At 35.8% G+C, this 17,992-nt stretch overlaps 1 protein-coding gene across 8 annotated transcripts in view; it reads left to right on the top strand.

Annotated features, from left to right (window-relative positions):
- The first annotated feature begins 1,802 nt into the window (after nucleotides 1–1,802).
- CFAP20DC (CFAP20 domain containing) overlaps nucleotides 1,803–17,992 on the top strand; it is a 68,905-nt gene continuing 52,715 nt past the window's right edge. For 4 of the 8 annotated variants that reach the window (XM_048072184.2, XM_067003203.1, XM_067003202.1 and 1 more), the window contains exons 1-5: nucleotides 2,077–2,632; nucleotides 6,224–6,311; nucleotides 8,999–9,088; nucleotides 9,217–9,310; nucleotides 11,365–11,437. In XM_048072184.2, the coding sequence (XP_047928141.2) occupies nucleotides 6,291–6,311; nucleotides 8,999–9,088; nucleotides 9,217–9,310; nucleotides 11,365–11,437 (278 nt within the window). In that variant the 5' untranslated portion in view covers nucleotides 2,077–2,632; nucleotides 6,224–6,290. The other 4 variants (XM_013180356.3, XM_013180357.3, XM_067003201.1 and 1 more) reach the window with 4 other exon arrangements.

Below are 17,992 nucleotides of genomic sequence, written 5' to 3' on the forward strand. Positions count from 1 at the left end.
CTATCATAAATTAAATTAATTCTGTTCCCAGCATGACACTACTAACACCTTGGAATTTTAATTTAAGACGGAGATCTAACCACACCTTGTGCTTTTAGCATTTACTTGAAGAAGAGATGTCTGTATGTTCCAATTTCCTGCTCCAAGACACAGTAAAAATTCATTCACTGAAATATGTTGTAATGTATGTGGGTTTCAGTTCAGAACGTGGAAGGGTTGTATTTGAAGATAAATGTGTATGAATTCTCACAGTTTTCCCCAAATTATTACCCAAGTACTTGCAGAACATTCATCATACCTTTCCAGGACTCTTTAGTAGATGTACTCTGCACAGAGGCCTAAAACATATAGTCAAAGAAAAATACGTAACCCAGCAGCTCAGATAGCAACAGCAGCTGACGTGAAGATACAATCATAGAGAAGCCAGTGTAACAAACATCTTGATATTCTAATCATTATTTTCACAATATTCCCACATTACCATACTTCCAAATCGGACCTTGGAGTATGCAGGGACCAGGTCAAAGGGGGCCAAGTTTAATGACACATGGTTCCTTGCTAGTTTTACACTACCTGCCGTTTCTCAGAGATAGGGTCAACAAAAAATATATGGTTTCTACTGTAAAACTGTAAAACTCTATGATAAAAATTTCCCCTCACACTACCTCTGAAACCTGTTTTCTCCAGCCACTGGCAAAAGGGCCTTGTGCAGCTTGTGCACAGGCAGGCAGCTAATTCCACATCTTCTGCTCACAGCTGGCTGCTTTACACACCTTTATTACCTCAGGCTCTTCAGTCTGAAGTTTGATATTTAACCAGAATTTCTTAGCTCCTCGGGCCATAGACCTGTCACAAAGTGTTTGGTCTTTTTAAATACAGACTTGTGTCAAATGAATTTCAAGATGACTTCTGGTTAAACCATATATAATGAACAATGTAGTTTCTTTTGTCTACAGAACTCCCCAACAGTTTTTTAACCTGCCTTTTGATATCACCATCTCTCTTTTGCCCTTGTTCTATCAACTGTTTTTATTTAATTTTTACTGAGCTACTAAAACCGTTGCTCAGTTTTAGTATTACTGTTTTCTTTAATACCCAAGAACTCTAATAAGTGTAATCCACGTATGATAAAACTACACTGAATGTGGTTTCTTTGAAAATCCTAAGGTAAAATGAGAAAGCTAAATAAATCCTTTAATTGATTTAACTCATTCCCCTCCTTGACAAGACCAGGAGAGTACCTTTCAGGAGCAAAGGAAAGGAAGATGAACAGGGTGAAGATGGGCTGAAACACTACCAGACCCACTGGTGGCTCAGCACCTTCAGTTCATGGATTTCATCACAGTGAGATGGGTTACAGGGTCCTTAATTCTTAGTAGAAATGTTAAGGCACACTTTGAGAGAGAAGGGGGTATTCAATTATTTATTTGCATGTGTGTGAAAAGGCTATGAAGTTTCATAAGGAAATGCCGTGATAAAAAGAGTAGTGATTTCAAGGAATGATCTTCTGTGAGTGCTATTCCAAAACCCTGGATCAAATCGGTTCCCTGCTACCTCTTCCCAGAGGCTTTTGAAGCCTTCAAGACTTATTTCTGACAACGTTAAACTAATGGTGCTGTGCTCATCTCCTAAGAGAAAAATGCATGATCCACAAGTCTAAGTAATTCCATAAAGACCAAGGGCTTTTACGCAGCTGCTCCAGTTCATAGCTTCCCACATCCTTCTCAGAGGAAAAAAAAATATAAATAATAAATAAAGGACTCTCTGGCACCCTGCATGGGGACCAGCACAGCCTTCTCCGAGGGCCAGCAGCCCTCAGGCTTGGCCAGTTTTTATCCACTCGGTGAGAGGCCTGCGGGCAGCCCGGCCATCACCGGGAGACCCCCAGTCCCCTCACTCGAGCCTGCGGCCGATGGCACCCAACGCCCGGCTGCCATCACCCAGCGATCTGGCCGCTCCCCGCGCGCCGCCATTTCCAACGGCTGCCTCCCCGCTCACCCCCGCCTCTCGGCGAGCCCTGGGCCCGCCCCCGCTGTAGGTGCGGCCTCGTCCCCAGCCACCCTCGGCCAGGTGAGACCCGGCGGGGGCTGAGGTCCACGAGCAAAGTGGCCCCGGTCCTCCGCGGCTAGCGGTGGGGCCTTGCCGGAGCGGGAAGGCCGTGCCGGCCGGTGTCCAGGCCGGCCCCGGCGGCGGAGGGACGGGGAAGCCCGGCCGTGCGCTGGAGGGACGCGGCCTTGTTGTGGCGCAGGGAAACTGATTTGCGGGGATGCCGGTGCTTGAATCACCCCGTATCAAAACGCTTTGCGGTCGCATCTTTCTAAAAATGAAAAGTTTGATTCTGTTTTTTTTTAACTTCTTAATTCTGCAAGTTGCGTGTAAAGGCTGCCTCCGCCACTTCAGGCATAGGAACGCTGGCAGTCTTAGTATAGTTTATTAACGGTCTTTTTGCCCATTTATTATGTTAACTTGTGTTTTGAGAAAATATATAGCAGTGTTACAAACCCAGCTTTAAATATTCAATATGTGGAATTCATTTGTCTAGAAGATGCTAAAACCCTTCATCAGTGATGAACTGCTTTCCCTGGTGTGTCCCAGCCTACCATAAATCAGCACTGGCTTTGGGCCCGTGATGGTGAGTTATACGTATTAATAGTCTTGGGTCTAAGCCTGCGTTCCCTGCCAAAAATAGTGTGTTTGTGTCATTTTTCAATGTGAATTAGTAGTAGGTGCGCGTTCACTTTACTTTGCTTCACACTTTTGTCTCTGGAATAGAAAAATAAATAAACACAGCTTTTTCAACACATGGAAATTGATCAGAAGAATATACTCATATACTTGTGTAAATAGTCCCTTTTAAGTCAAGGGACTAGCTGTGACTACAGAGGCGTTTAGGAGTGCCTGAGTCTGTCTCTCCTTTTCTCCCATGGGGTATAATAGTACTTAGTATTAGGTAATTTAAAGAAGCCTGAAGGTATGTTTGTGTTTACTGTTTGTGAAATGCTTTTTTGCTTGTAATTTACAAGGGCCCGATTGTTAGAAACATGGGGCTACATGTACACAAAATACCATTGAAATGTGCTATATCACAGCATGAAACATTCTAGTTGGAAGAACAAAATATACGTAAGAAGGTGTCATAGGATGGGGGTAATTTTGGAGGGTCCTGAGTGGTTTGTGAGAAAGAGGGTTAATGGGCCCTTTGGACTGTTGCTACTTTATTTTTGGTGCGGGAAGCATTATAAAACTAATGATCAGTCAGTGTACAATTCAAGACATCTCAAGGTAAATTCTGAAAGGAATCTGTTCATCCAAACATAAATATCTTTCATTGTCACTTAACTTTATAAACCATATTTTTCTATTCTTCATGGTTTGTCATTGACTGACACTTCAAGCCTGTATTTCTAGTTGGGCAGATGTACTAAAGTACATGGTTCAGGAAAAAAAAAAAAAAAAAGCTTGATCTGTGAAAGAAAAATGAGAGAACTGCTACTTTACTGCATTCTATTAAGATGTCATAAAAATGATTTATTTGAAAAATATGCAAAAAAAAAAGTGGAGGGCTTATATTTTAAGATGCTGTTGATTTTTTTCTAAAATAGCCCCTCTTTTTTCAAAACTAATTCCTCTCGGTTTTAAGCCCTTTTTAGATTTTATGGAGAGGATAGGAATAGGAGTGATGAAAATGGAAAAATATTGCAATTATCAATTTTCCAGTCTTTTTCACATGTTTCCCTGATCAATTTACAGTAATCAGCTTTGTAGTATGAATTGTCCCAACACGAATGGTAACAAACTTTGAATCTAGTTGGCTTTTAGCTAAAGTTAGAAAGAGCCATCTTGTTACGAATTTGATAGTTAGGAGTCTCTTCAGTTTTTTGAATCTATATAAAATACGTTCTGCAAATTAATAATTGACATAGCCTGTATGTATGTCAGTTTCAAAAACAACTGCAATGGTGACAAATACTAAGCCACATTTTAAGTACTAAGCCACATTTTAAGCCGTGAGTTCTATCTGATGATTTGAAAATTAAAGATTTCTAGTGATCATATGAGATTTCTAGTCCTTCAATAAGTGTTCTTCACCTCAGAGGTTTTTTTTTTCTTTTTAATACCATGCGCTTACTAGATGTTACCTCTTCATATATATTTCTACCCTTTCTGTGATCCATTGAAAGTCTTTAATTATTTGATCATGCTTTCTACTTTTTCTTAAACATATCATTTGAATTAGAACTTTTCAGTTTACACCATGCTTTCTCCACTTCAATTTAAGGATTAATTATTAGCAGAAGTTTTTTTCTGTGAAATATGTGTGTCTACGTGGTGTTTTGCCAGCACATGTGTTTTTTCCATGCTCAGCACCAACCAGGTGAGAGCTGTCTCCATACAATACAATGCGGAGATAATTAATGTGATGTCAAGCCAAAGCTAATAAGCACTGTGGAAAGGCAAAGAGTATTAGCACAGTATTGAACCCAAGTTAATATATCAACATGGCTTTCACTCACTTTGCACTTACACAGAGCTATTTGCATCTTCTTTCAAAGCAATGCATGATGTACTTGTTAGTGGACTGGGTCTCTGAAAGCCAGGTACACTTTATGAGAAAACAGTGAAGAAAATGAAGTATTACTTTCCATGTCTTCTGTGTATTCTAACTACAGCAGTGTTTGCAGATACTGTAGCTGTCCACCTTGCTAAGTAGCTTTAGCCTGATAAGCTTGTTACAAATGATATGGTTTCTAAATTTCATTTTCTTCCTAATCAAAAGGATGAAAATGAACTAATGTTTCTGGCAACAGCATTGCTGTATGTTTCTAATTTCTGTGTGTTTATATTTTTCCATTTTTATTTCATTTACAGTCAACTTGGAGGTTTACAATAATTGTTCCTTGTTAAAATAGAATGCTGTTTAACATCAACTGGTTTCATCATATTTTCCTAAATGAATGGTGATACATTTTTTAAAATAGAATGATGTTCTAATCTTTCAACTGTGTAAATTGTTTATGAAGTTATGCAATTTGACACTGAATTTCTAGCTCATTTGCAGTTGTGTATCATCTTACAATATTTTAAACTTTTTGTTGCTCTCTGGTTGTGAGAGGCCAGTATTACATCTAAACTTTTCTTCATGTGAAGCTATACTTACATTCTCCTGGTCAGCATATTCTTCTGATCCGTTTAAAAAAACAATTTCAGGCTCCAAAAAATTCCAGAAATTAAAACTAATTTAATTTTGCAAGTACTCTGTACTGAGCTGAAGCAATGTACATAAACAAGGTATAACAAATGGGTTAGAAGAGCTGAAGCAATGTACATAAACAAGGTATAACAAATGAATTACAAGCACAGTCTTTTGAAATGTTTTCTCTGAGTTGATGAGCACTTTTAGTTTCCACAGTGAAGGTGCATGTTGTCTCTTGTGACTGGTCCTACTTGCTGATTAAGACTGACAACTGCTTTTTATGTTCAGGGGCCCTTCACATTCTGCTGACTTCAGGTGAAATTGCAAATATTCTGCACGATCAAAAAGAGAAGTGGGAGGCTTCCGTATCAATCCCTTCACTTTCTACTGTTCTGATTCTCCAACTGCAGAAATCCCTTAACTCGCATTGACTTTAGCAGTCCTCAAAATAACTTAAGTGTTTGGTTTGAGTCTTAGAGTAATCATCCTCAAAGGAGACTGCTGAATTTGAAAGAAGATAATTTGTCTAAGAAGTCTCTGCCGAATATCTCTAGATGGAGTGGTTTCTATTGCAGCTGTTCCATATGATTCTCTTTTTTTATATTAAATGTTAAGCCCCTCTTTAAAGGAATTCTGATGTTTTCCAGTAAGCACTTGATACAAAAGAGTAATAAAAAAAAATGTGTGTTAAAGATGATTTTCACTCGTTTTTAAACCGTGAGGAATCCTTCATTGTTATAAAAATAAGGGGTGATGATAAAATTACAATCTTAACTTGGAATGTGAGGAGAGGTATCATTGAGCACTTGATGCATAAAAAAACATTTTCCAAAATAGCGTCAATATTAATAGTTTTTGGAACTTGATTCTCTTGTGGTAGCCGTCTGACGCAGTTGATATACATTCTATTGTGAAGGCTATTTAAGAATAGTATTTATATATTTTAAAATATTGTTCAAGTTTCAATATAGGAATTTTTCATGTCAAATCCCATATAAATTTTGTGTTTTTTTTTTTTTTTATTTGCAGGGTAGTGTATAAGTGTCTGTACTGATTGAAAACCTGAAATATTTTTTTTTGCTGTGAAAGCTGGAAAATGTTCAAAAATCAGTATCAGGTAAAACAGAAATAGTTTTAATTTTTACCCTCTTCCATTTCACCTTTGAGAGAACTCAATTAAAATGGCTTATTCAAGGGGAACAAAAAGTCCAGATACAGAAATGTTTTAAAAAGTGTATTATTCAGTATTTTTATTAAAATGTTATGAAATAGCGGGTAGCTACAGATGCTGTGAGGTCTGGAACGGATACCGACATGGTGATATCAGTGACTGTTTTTCTGCCTGTTCCCTTGTGGGCTAGGGAAGGCGCCCCGTCTGCTCCCATCCAGTCATGGAAGCAGGCCCAGCTCTTAAGGTATAGTCGGAACAGGGTGGTTGGTTTCTCTTCCTGGTCCAGCACAAGTTACCTGTCAGGTAGCACCGGCAAGCACAGTCACATTGTTCGCAAACTTTAGTATCACATTTTCTGTTTCTTGGCCTTCCTTTTCACTACTCTACTTCCCTTTCTCTACACCAGTCCCCTCCCAAGAAAGCAACCCACACCAATTACTTTTTCACAGTAGTCCCGGATGTTCTACATCTGTACCTGAAACATATTTCTGGTGCTGTTACCTAGGCTATCACAGTTTTATATGGTATTAATGATATGGGCACTTAGGTGCTGTTGGCCTTGTAGGAGTGCAGTCCCCAAAAGATGCCTCATACTGCCCTCCAACTCCGTCGTTCATGGAGTTTAACAGTTTCTTGTATAACTCCTCCTCAGCCCTCCACGAGATCCAGCCATCCATCACGGCACTGTCAGTAACTTCTGTCAGCTTCTCACATTGGTGCTTGTTATGTTCAGCATTTTCTCATGTTGTGTCCAGTAGTAGTTTTCCATGTCTGTTGTGGTTTAACCCGGCTGGCAGCTAAACACCACACAGCCGTTCGCTCACCCTCCCCCCTCCCTCTCTGGGATGGGGGAGAGAAACGGGAAAGTGAAGCCTGTGAGTTGAGATAAAGACAGTTTATTAAGACAGGAAAATAATAATAACAATAATAATAATAATAGTGATAATGGTAATAGTATTAACAATAATAATGTGTAAGAAAACAAGTGATGCACAATGCAATTGCTCACCACCCGCTGACCGATGCCCAGCCTATTCCCGAGCAGCCGGCCCCCCCACCCCGGCCAGCCACCCCTATATATTGTTTAGCATGACGCCAGATGGTATGGAATACCCCTTTGGCCAGTTTGGGTCAGCTGTCCTGGGTCTGTCCCCTCCCAGCTCCTGCTGCACCCCCAGCCTGCTCGCTGGCAGGACAGAGCAAGAAGCCGAAAAGTCCTTGGCCTGGTGTAAACACTGCTCTGCAACAATTAAAACATCAGCATGTTATCAGCGCTCTTCTCATCCTAATCCAAAACATAGCACCCTACCAGCTACTATGAGCTACTTAACTCTGTCCTAACTGGAACCAGGACAATGTCCTGTTCAGTTATTTTAACATCAAGCCAGGGCCTACTCAAGGGCTGCAGCGTTAACAAAATGTACCTGTTTCTATTTTGGAGAAAATTCCAATTGTTTGGAAAGATTTGTTACAAACATACACACATTGGCAGTTAAGAATATTTTACAACTTTCTGACAGCTTGGTCCTATAGTCCTTAAATATGTCTGATAACTTTTTAAATCGATAGTACATCATATTTTTTAAATTCTTTTTCATCCATTATGAATTAAAAATATATTTTATGGATGCTGTTTATGGAATGCCATTTTTAATCTCCTTAGAACTTAGTAAGTGTAGTCACCGGGGTTATCTGTCAGGCATGGGGGGGAAATAATTTATATACGGTACAGAGTTGGTGTTCTCTGAAAGCATAATTTGAAGCATTTATTTTGCTGGCACGACTGCTCGCCCCTCTTGCTCATACTGACTTCTGTACAATTGTTTGGGCAGCTGAGCATAAAGAGTATTGGGAAGTGCATACAACTAGAAGTGAGAAGGGAGAGACAAAGTTGTAGTGATTGATTAGGTTGACCATAATGCTGAAAAAATGCTGATCAAACCATAGTCTGAGTACATCAGAAGACATTTTCTGTGACATCAATTGTGAAAAACACTGAAGCAGATAATTCCATAAGAACAGCTGATAAAGCCTGCTTCCCTAAATGCTTATGGTTAAATTCTTTGATTTCTTTATATGTTTCGTGAACTGTTCTGTCAAATCAGGCTGGAATTTGGTAACTAGTAGAAAAGTTACAGGGAAATGTCTTTGACATACTCACACATGTAAACAGAACCAGCATGACTCTGTAAACATAATTTCCTTAGGATGTTAGACAAAACATCAAACATGCAACAATTTGCAACAATTTTTTTGATCATTTAACAGTATGTTTTAAATTCACTTTATTTGGTGAGTTGTAGAAATAAAGCATATCTAAGTATAAATTGGTAATCAGCATATTTTTAGAATTTTTACAATAATTTTGCTTTTCAGAGAAAAATATATATATATTTCATGATATTGCTTCAAATTTATGTTCTGATCTTCTAGTAAAGATAAATATTGACTATATGCATTGCTATATTGTAGTAGTCTAAAGGCTGTTAATACGCTATTGTCTGACTGATCAGTAATACTGACTCTGGTGTGGGGTGGGATTGTATTTGGTACATCACTGGTACTCTTGACTGGTGATGATTCTGTGCTGAACATTTGGTTGGTTGATGCATCCTTAAACCATTTTATCATAGGGTGGTCCATTTGTTGAAATATTCAGTGCTCAAGGCAAGAACCCAGGAGCAAAATGGAAGATTTTTGGCAATCCTTCAGCTATATGGAAAGTAAGTTTTTAAGAAACTTATTAAACGTAGAGTATAAAACTTAGAAAAATGTGAATGAAACTTTTTTTTTTTAAGATGAAGAATTATATTAGGATGCTTATGTTTTGTTTGTTCGTTTCTTTTTGTAGGAATATGACAAAGAAATAAAGGGCTTTGTTTTTGTACTTGAAGGAAGCAGTCAAATCAACAGAATGCAGCTACCAAAGGAAACTAAACAAGCTCGTAAGTGTCAAAGAACTAAATGTCCGTGATGCTGTTCTGATTATTAAAGCAGTCATATATTGGAATGTCAAACTTGTATTATTCTCCTTTATTCTGAGCTTAGTTCAGCATTAGCAAAGTGTTTTTTCATTAATTTTTTAGCAGGTCAGCACAAATAAGTAAAAGGTATAGAAATGCTGTGTTAAAGTTCTTAGGGAAGATCCTTGGTTGCTGCGTATTGTCCTAATTCTTCTGGTTTGCTTCTGTATCTGATCCTGCTACAGACTGATGTCTGGCAAACAACTTCTGATTCTATCAGAATAACTGGTGTAGTTGGAAAAGATAGATAAGCTTTCGGGATATGTGTGTTAGAGCACTTGTCTTTTCTTATTTCTACTTCATCAAATGGTCTAATAAAAGATATTATCACTATACATGAATTTTGTATTAACTGAAATCACTTTTGTGTGGTGACTTTTCACTCAAAAAAATCCCCAAAAGTGGTGTGAATAATGCTATATTTTTACATTTCTTATTCAAGTATGTCTTTGTTATTGAGTCAAAGATCTTAGCACACATTATTGTAGTCAAGTATGTTGTGTAAGAGCTAGATCTTCCACTTGTTTAGATCAAAATCATAACATTTATTGGAAGGAATTAAGCCCCATCATTTGCACCAAAACAAAGCCCCAAAATCAAAGCAATTTGTGTTGCAGAGGACATACAGCAATCATCTTAATTCATGCCTTAAATTCCACTGCAGGGTGTTGTGTATTATAGGGCTTGTAGTAATGAACCAAGCTGTTTTAGGTTTAACCACATGCTTTTGAAGAAAAATTGAGATGGTGATTTTAATTGATTAAAGTAGGAATTGTCTAATATACTTCTCATGCATGGTATGTAATTACCAATTAATACAATTTTTCTCAAACATACAGAAAAAATAATAAATGAGAAGTTGTTTAGTCTGGTTATGCACTAAGGCCTTGAAAAGTAATCTGATTTTCATAAAAGAAGTTTTAGTATTATATTCAGTATCGTAAATATTAGACTAATGTATCTTTCTGAGAAATCCAACCTTAATTTGTTTATTGCCAAACCTAAAATAAACTATTACAGCCTAAAACGAGGCTTGAGAATTACTGCTGTGCATTATCACTGCTAAAAATAGTTAGGTTTTAAATCAACTTTAGCTAGTGCTGCAATACTGTAGCCAAATTCCCATCTCTTACCATTCTGTCTCTCTGTCTCATTCTGTCTTCAGGTGTGTGCCTTAAGTATTTCATTTCTGTCAAATATACAATCTGCCAGTTGTACTGTAAATTTGGAATGCTCTTCCACAATAAAAGACATTATGTACACAAATATAATATGAAATCTTAAAATGTTATTTGACCCACAAAAGAAAGAAGTTTTGAATTGGCATTTTTCAGAAGAAGAAATAATGTTGCTGTTGAGTCTTGCTAAGTTAATGAAGACCAGCCCATATGCTCACGGGTGGAATAGCTAACAAAACCATAGAACATTCAATTCACACAGCTTGGTACTACCTGTTTTTCCCCAAATTCCAGGATTCCCTGGATCCCGAAAGTTTTCTTGTGTTTATTGCTTCGGTTAAGCGTGATTGTTGTAAAAATCAGAATACGCCATTGAGCATTGTTGCAGTAATCTGGATTGCATTTTTACTCAAGATCTTTTTAAAGTTGTTTAGTAAGGTTTACATTGTCACAAATGTAAAAGGAAGCTTCATATAGTTTTAAGATAATCTTGATATGAACTTATTACTTTATAACTGTTACAGGATGTTTGGTTCACATGCTCTTGGAACACAATGTAAGTGTACATAAAAAATCGGTTCCTTTTATTTTCATGAGAACTTCTCTAATGACATAGATGAAGCCTCTAAAACAACACTTCCACTGCAGTTTGAATATTTTTTTTTCTTGTTCATGTGTTTTGTGAACCTTGGGAAACAGTATTGCAAGAGCAAAACTGTATAGTACAACGTTGAAATGCTTGATGGTGAAAGGTGTATTTGTATGCACACAGCATATTTAATTTTGTTCTGTTTCTAGTGGGACTGATCCAGCAGTTTCTGACACTTCAGATTTTTGTGCCAATGGGACAAGACTTCTCCACTGAGTTACTGTAAGATGCATAAAATTTCCTTGAATGCTTAATGTAAAGTGGATGCCTGATTGCAACCATTAATTGTAATGGCAGATTTTCCATTAAAGCACAATGACTTAGCAAGTCAATAAGAAGTAATTAAGCTAATGAGATCATTATTTCTTGGATATTTTAACTACTGACATCCCTCTGAAGATTAAAAAGATTCTTAAAATCGTGAATGAAGATGGTAAGACTGAAGAAATGAGATGTGAATTTATCAAACAAAGTATTGGCTCACAGGGGTCTCCCGAAAGTTCATAAGAAATTTATCAATCACTATTCCAGGGTCCTTTGCTTTAGGGGAAAAAGAAATATTCTAATAATTAGATTAACAAAAGAAATATTACGTCATTAGAAGCCCTGCAAGAATAGATGAGTTAAATGATATGTAATTAAACTGGGTAAACTCAGTGCTGAATTTTATTTTTGTTTGTCTTTCTGTAACTTCTCTGTTCTTTGATGAATTTCCTGAGTGTAGTTCTGCTTACACTTTCTGCTCCTATGGTTTTAATTGCTGTATTACTTCTAAAAGTGTTTAGCAAAAGGGACTAAATAAACAAGATAAGTCATGCAGTAAGCAGAAACCAAGTACACAGATTTGCTTCTCATAGGCATTCTGTAGACAGATGGCAGAGGCTTAGTGCCAGGTTCAGGAACGTATCTTCAGATTGCCTATGGTTTTGGTACTGGGTTTGGTTCTTCAGGGTACTTCTGGCCATTCATCTATACCTCTTATCAAGAACTTTTCTGCAATTCTTCCTCTTTCATTTTCCCTTTTTTATCACTTGCTTTTATTCCTTCTTCTTCTTTTTTTTTTAATAAACATGAGAACTCTAATTTTTTACTGCCTCTTCCCTCTTTCTTCGCACTTTCTCTTTTGAGCTTGTATCTAGGCTTTACATTTTCTCATTGCCTTTCTTGTTACCTCCCATTGCATTTGTATTTGCTATGTATAGCATATATAAACATACACTACATTAGTGTATTTGACTATATTTACTATATAAATTTAATATATTTAAATAGTTGTAACTTTTATTTTTTACTTCTTTTCTTTTTTCTGTTAACCTTCCAGATTCTAAATCAGTATTATCAGACAGCCTGATACAAATCATAATTTTCTTTCCTCTTACATGCAGTGGTTTCATTGTCTATGTTGATGAAGTAATCTATCTTAATACATTTCCACTGAATTTTTATGAAATAATAAATGTTTAATTCAGTGCAACTGTTTCACTACTTAATTATGTTATAATAAAATTATGCTTATGCATTCAAGTAACTAAAGCTACCTAAAGGTGTATACGCAGAAGATGATAGAAACTTATTTCAAAAAATTAATGTTTTGTATTAGAAATCAACTGTAATTTATTGATGTACCAATAAACTCTGTGCAAATACTTGCAAAATAGACACTGTATTTTATTTTAGCAGACTCCTGATAATCCAGTAATTAATGAAGGCAAGTCCTTCTTGCTTCTTGTTGTTTATACATACTAGTAATAAGTGACTGCCATTCAGTTCTTTTTATTTCAAATGTTTTGAAAGGAATCTATTGCTTGTTTATGGACAGAATATTGATTGTGCTGGTGTTTCCTGGAGTTCAATGGCCCCAGACAGTTTTTTACATAGTCTGGCTATGTGCTTATAATATAGTCTTACTACTGAATCTTTGAGTAGCTTCATGTGAAAATTCGTAGCATACCAAGACATCATACCTGCAAATTTACTTTTAAGTAAAAAACACTTTGGCAAGTTTTATAACAGCAGCAAATGATGCTTTATGGTACATTTCTTCCCCTCCCATTCTGCATAAATAGAAATAGTATGAATATAGTTTGAGCTTCATCCTCTCTTCTGCATTTTACTCTGACTTATCTGATCAGCAAACAAGAATTTCTTCAAGGCCATCCATCACTGCTGGCATCAGCTGAGCTAAACCTTCTAACTTGCTCCTAATCAACCAGTCATGCGAGATTCCTGACATAAATACTGAATGTGCAAACAACTGTTTAAATTATCTGTCTTGCCTTTTCTTTGGAAAAAAATTAAGTAGAAATGTAGATACTTTGTTAGAGGGCATGAATAGATGAGTATTACCACATTAACAATCAATGTATTGACCTGCCTAACAAATGTGTAAAATAATTTGTGGATGAAGAATTTGGTGAAGCATAATAAAATCTGAAATAAGGTAGAGAGCATGTAATTTATGCAGCCTTTTTGAAGCAAATAATAGCAAAGCTGTTAGTAATACTGGATATAGCCATCTGTTGTAAATGTAGTAGCTGGTTGTTAAATCCTCAGTATTATGGATTTTGCTACCTTTCTGAAAAAGCAAAAGTAGCTCAATGTTTGGAAAATATTTGCGCATAAAAGAAAACAGCATCTGGCTTGTGTTGGCATTCTTGGTTTAGTTCCCAATATATGGACGTGTGCAGGTGCTAGCGCTTCTGCGTGGCATCTTGTCAAGCACACATACATTCATTCTTCTTAAAATACTGTAATGCCAGTCATTTGTCATACTTTATTTCTGATGTGTTTTTATTAGATGTTAGGTATCATGGGAAATTAGTAAGTCGTATAATAAGTTTTACAGCAAACAAGTAGAGTTGTTGATGTGAGAAAACAGACCTTTAAATTGTACCATAGATTTCCCCCCTCCCAACAGAGAAAAGTAGAGTTATCTGAGGCATGAACAAGAGTTAGAGTTCTGTTTCTGGTTATGTACTGAAATGCCGTGTGGCCTTGTATATGTCCTTGGAATTCGATCTGCCTTTTTTCTTCCCCCAAGTTCTTTCATACAAGTTGTGGGAGTAATGTTTACCAAGTTATTTTGAAAGTAATTACAGAGAGTTAACTAACTCATTGTTGAATTATACTTTTAAACATCCAAAACACGGAAAATTGGAATGGTTATAAATTTGTCCTACTTGTCAGATATAAAAAAGGATTCATGAAATTAGTATAGAATTGAAAACAAAATTCACAGGCCTGGTTTAAAAATAAGTCACTAGTTACATTGGCATTTGCTCTGAAAGAAGATAGGTATTTTTCCTCCCCCTGGTCAGGATAAATCTGTTAGCTTTATTCTGCAGATATGTCTAATTTCTCACATTTGATGACTTTCACTGCTTCTGCAGCTGTAAACCTATTCTAAGTCTTCTTATATCAATGGTTCCATTGTTCATTCAAATAATCAGTATAAAACATGAGGCACAGAGAAAGACTTTTTTCATTGTTGAAGGTTTTGAGCCTTTTTCTAGAGTATTGTCAGGTATTTTGCAGCTGCAGAACAAGAATATTCTCAAGTGGGTAATTTCTTGTTTCTTCAGTTATTGAAGGGGAGAAATCAGAATAAGTTTCTCATGTTTTTATAACAAACAAAAAATATTAAAAACTGTAGGTTCAAAATTTGTTTGTAAATGTACATGTTTTCTAAGGTTGGAAAGAAAGAAATGAGGATGGTGGTGCTGAATACACATCCTGAAACACTGACGAAATTACTCACACCTGGAGGCCCAGGTGGCTAAAAAGTTGAGTGTTATCATCTTCAGTTTATTTTGATGATAGTCATTTTATAGTAACTTAAGAGAATTAAAAAAAATAAAAAAGCCAGCATATCCTGGCAGAATTAAAGCAGAGAAGACTAGCGTGATATCTGATTCTGACTAATACATAAACTCTGGGCTTCTGAATAGCTGATGTCCTGGTGATATTACAGAATAAATAGCTGTGCTCTAGGACTTTATAAAGTAAAGAAAAATATTGATTATGCGTATTTTAGCTGGTGCATCACTTTAAATAACATGGAGTAAATTGAATCGTGTATGTTTGGTTGGTAGGGTTTGTTGTTCAGGATGTTCATATGTCAGGTAAGGTAAATGTAGGAACCAGTGTTAGCAAGAAAACTTAGTTGTGTCGTTTTAAAGGCAAAATTCTTAGCAGTTCACATAATTCAGTAATTAGAATAAAAGGTTTAAATGTGAGAAATATGTCTGTACTTAAGAGGTCTATTACATATAGCAGGTGTGAACATAACCTTTTCTTTGTCTTTGTAAACATGAAAAGACTGATTGTCTCTCTTGAGTAGATAAATTCATGGAACAAAAAATAAAGTGAAAAGAATAACAGTCAATAAACTAAAGAAAAGACACAACAGAATTAGTTACAGGCATAAATAACTGCATTATAAGGATAATTTGATTCTGGAAAAGATATATGCACTAAACTTTCCACATATTAATACTCATTAGAGTACTTTGTCTATACTGAACAAATCAAAACCTATTTTCTAGAATTACAGTTTTCTAAATGATTTGACACAGCTGGCTATGCTTCAGAGGAACATACCACCATGCCATAAAAAAGAATTTTTAGTAAATACTTGAAAATGAGAGAAAGAGACACATGAATGAGCAGGTATCAAAACCAAGATGTTAAAATATTTATAGAAGATTCTAGAACATGTAAGAAAATATCAGTGACCATTTCCACTGTGGTTTTTTTTGGGGGGGAGGTATTGGGGAAATTTGTGAAGTTCTGTGTGTAATGAAGCTTTTACAACAAATTATTCTAGATCATTGAAAATACCAGATCATTCAGTTGGAGAACTGATTACAAATATGTCAATATCTTGCAGAGAGAGCTCAGGAATCACCATTTCTTCATAACTGCTAACATTTGGAAAGCTTTTCTATTCTAGCAATCAGATTTCATGATTCTCTTTCTGAACCGGCCACCTGCAGTACTGTCTTTTTATGGATACTGTTTAAGGGGACTTGTGTGGGTTTTTGTTGTTGTTGTTGTTTGTTTGTTTTTTTCCTTAATTGTCTCCAGAAGAAGATTATCAACATAGAAAATTCCAGTATATAAAAAGAAAGATGGTTCTTTGCATCGTGTTCCCTAGGCCTATGTGACGTATAAATCTTCTCGATCTTTTGTTTTGTAGAGATTTGATTGATTATCAACATAACCAAGTCTGTTGTAATGAGGGCAGAATACAGTGCTCTTGATTTCAGAAGATCAGACAGACTGTTCAATAAGATAATATCTCCTACAAGACCAATTTACAAGTAGCGAGTAAAATAAAACATGAATGAAATACAGGCCATTCCTGAAAAAAAGCAAATTTAAGAATCTGTGACCATGGCAAATCACTTAACCATTACTATTCCTTTGTTTTTCTGTCTTTAAAGTGGGGCTGATGATGGTACTATCCGACATTTGTGAATCACATAGCATTTATGGAAAAAAAGGCCCTATGATAACTAAGACCTAATATGCTAACATACTAATAGTTAAACTTTACCGGAGGATTCTGCCTGGATTCCAAGCAGGATATATAGAAATTTCCATTAATAATAAATTGTATGACAGTTGTTCTTTGCATAGCAACATTAATGAAATATCTGCTTTCATGTTTGGTAAACTTCCAGGTTAAGTCATTTATAAGGAGAAAAACACTTTCATTTTAAGAACAAGTGAGCCTTGATAAATGAAGCATCTCTTCAACAGTCCAACGTCATTTTTTCAAGTTCATTTTAAGCCCTGAATTGAACATTAACAAATGGTTATAAATTATTATACATGCAGCAAAGTGAATAGGTAATCTGAGAAGATGAGTTTATCTATACTCTTGGGTAGTTGCTACTATTTACTTGCAATCTCACTATAGTTACCATTGTGAGGAGAACAGTCAATCAAAGTAGACTATATAAAATAAAATTGAAAATTGAATTGGAAGGTAATTTTACTTTCAAATGTTTTGCAAATGTAGATGTTAAGTGTGAAATGAATGCAGTTAATGGCCATAGCTGGGAGAGTTATGCACCTGCTGATCACAGGAATATTATTATAAATGAGGTTGATTTTCCTGTTGACTACCTCATTTTTCTCAACATGGTCTCATTACTTTTCTATCACATGTCTGACCCTTAGATATAAATGCTCAAACACAGATGTAATAAAAATACATTAACTCTTATATAGATTTTTTTAAATACATCTTTGAAAATCAAGAAGTGTAGTACAGATGTTTCTTCTTTTTAGGTTTAATATAGGTGATGCTTTTTAATAACAGAAAAAAAGGTTGAGTTTCAACACAAGTACTCTTGAATCATTTTACAAGTGAGAGTTCTAAAGTTCTAACTCCCATTTTCTGAATTATTTCAGATAAGAGTTTCATCAGACATTTATTTCACTTTATTTTCCAAGAAACAATGTAACTGAAGAGTCAAAAGTTTCACCAATTCCTGAATAATTGTCTTTCTTCTACAAGGACATAAATTATTTTATAGAATTTTAAGACCATCTTCTTTCTCTGATTTTGCCCCTTCTTCAAATGTTTACCTCATTTCTACTGTAGAATATAAATATCTTTATTGTTCTAAATTTATCTGCTGAAATAAGTTTTAAACTTCTTTAGGTGTGATTATAACTATATATCTAGGGTTTGCTTCTTCTTTATAGCATACATGCCATCACAAAAAAGCATTTTATTTTAGACATATATTTCTGATATAAATGTGT

Source organism: Anser cygnoides, chromosome 10 (genome assembly GCF_040182565.1).
Source record: "Anser cygnoides isolate HZ-2024a breed goose chromosome 10, Taihu_goose_T2T_genome, whole genome shotgun sequence".
NCBI lineage: Eukaryota > Metazoa > Chordata > Aves > Anseriformes > Anatidae > Anser > Anser cygnoides.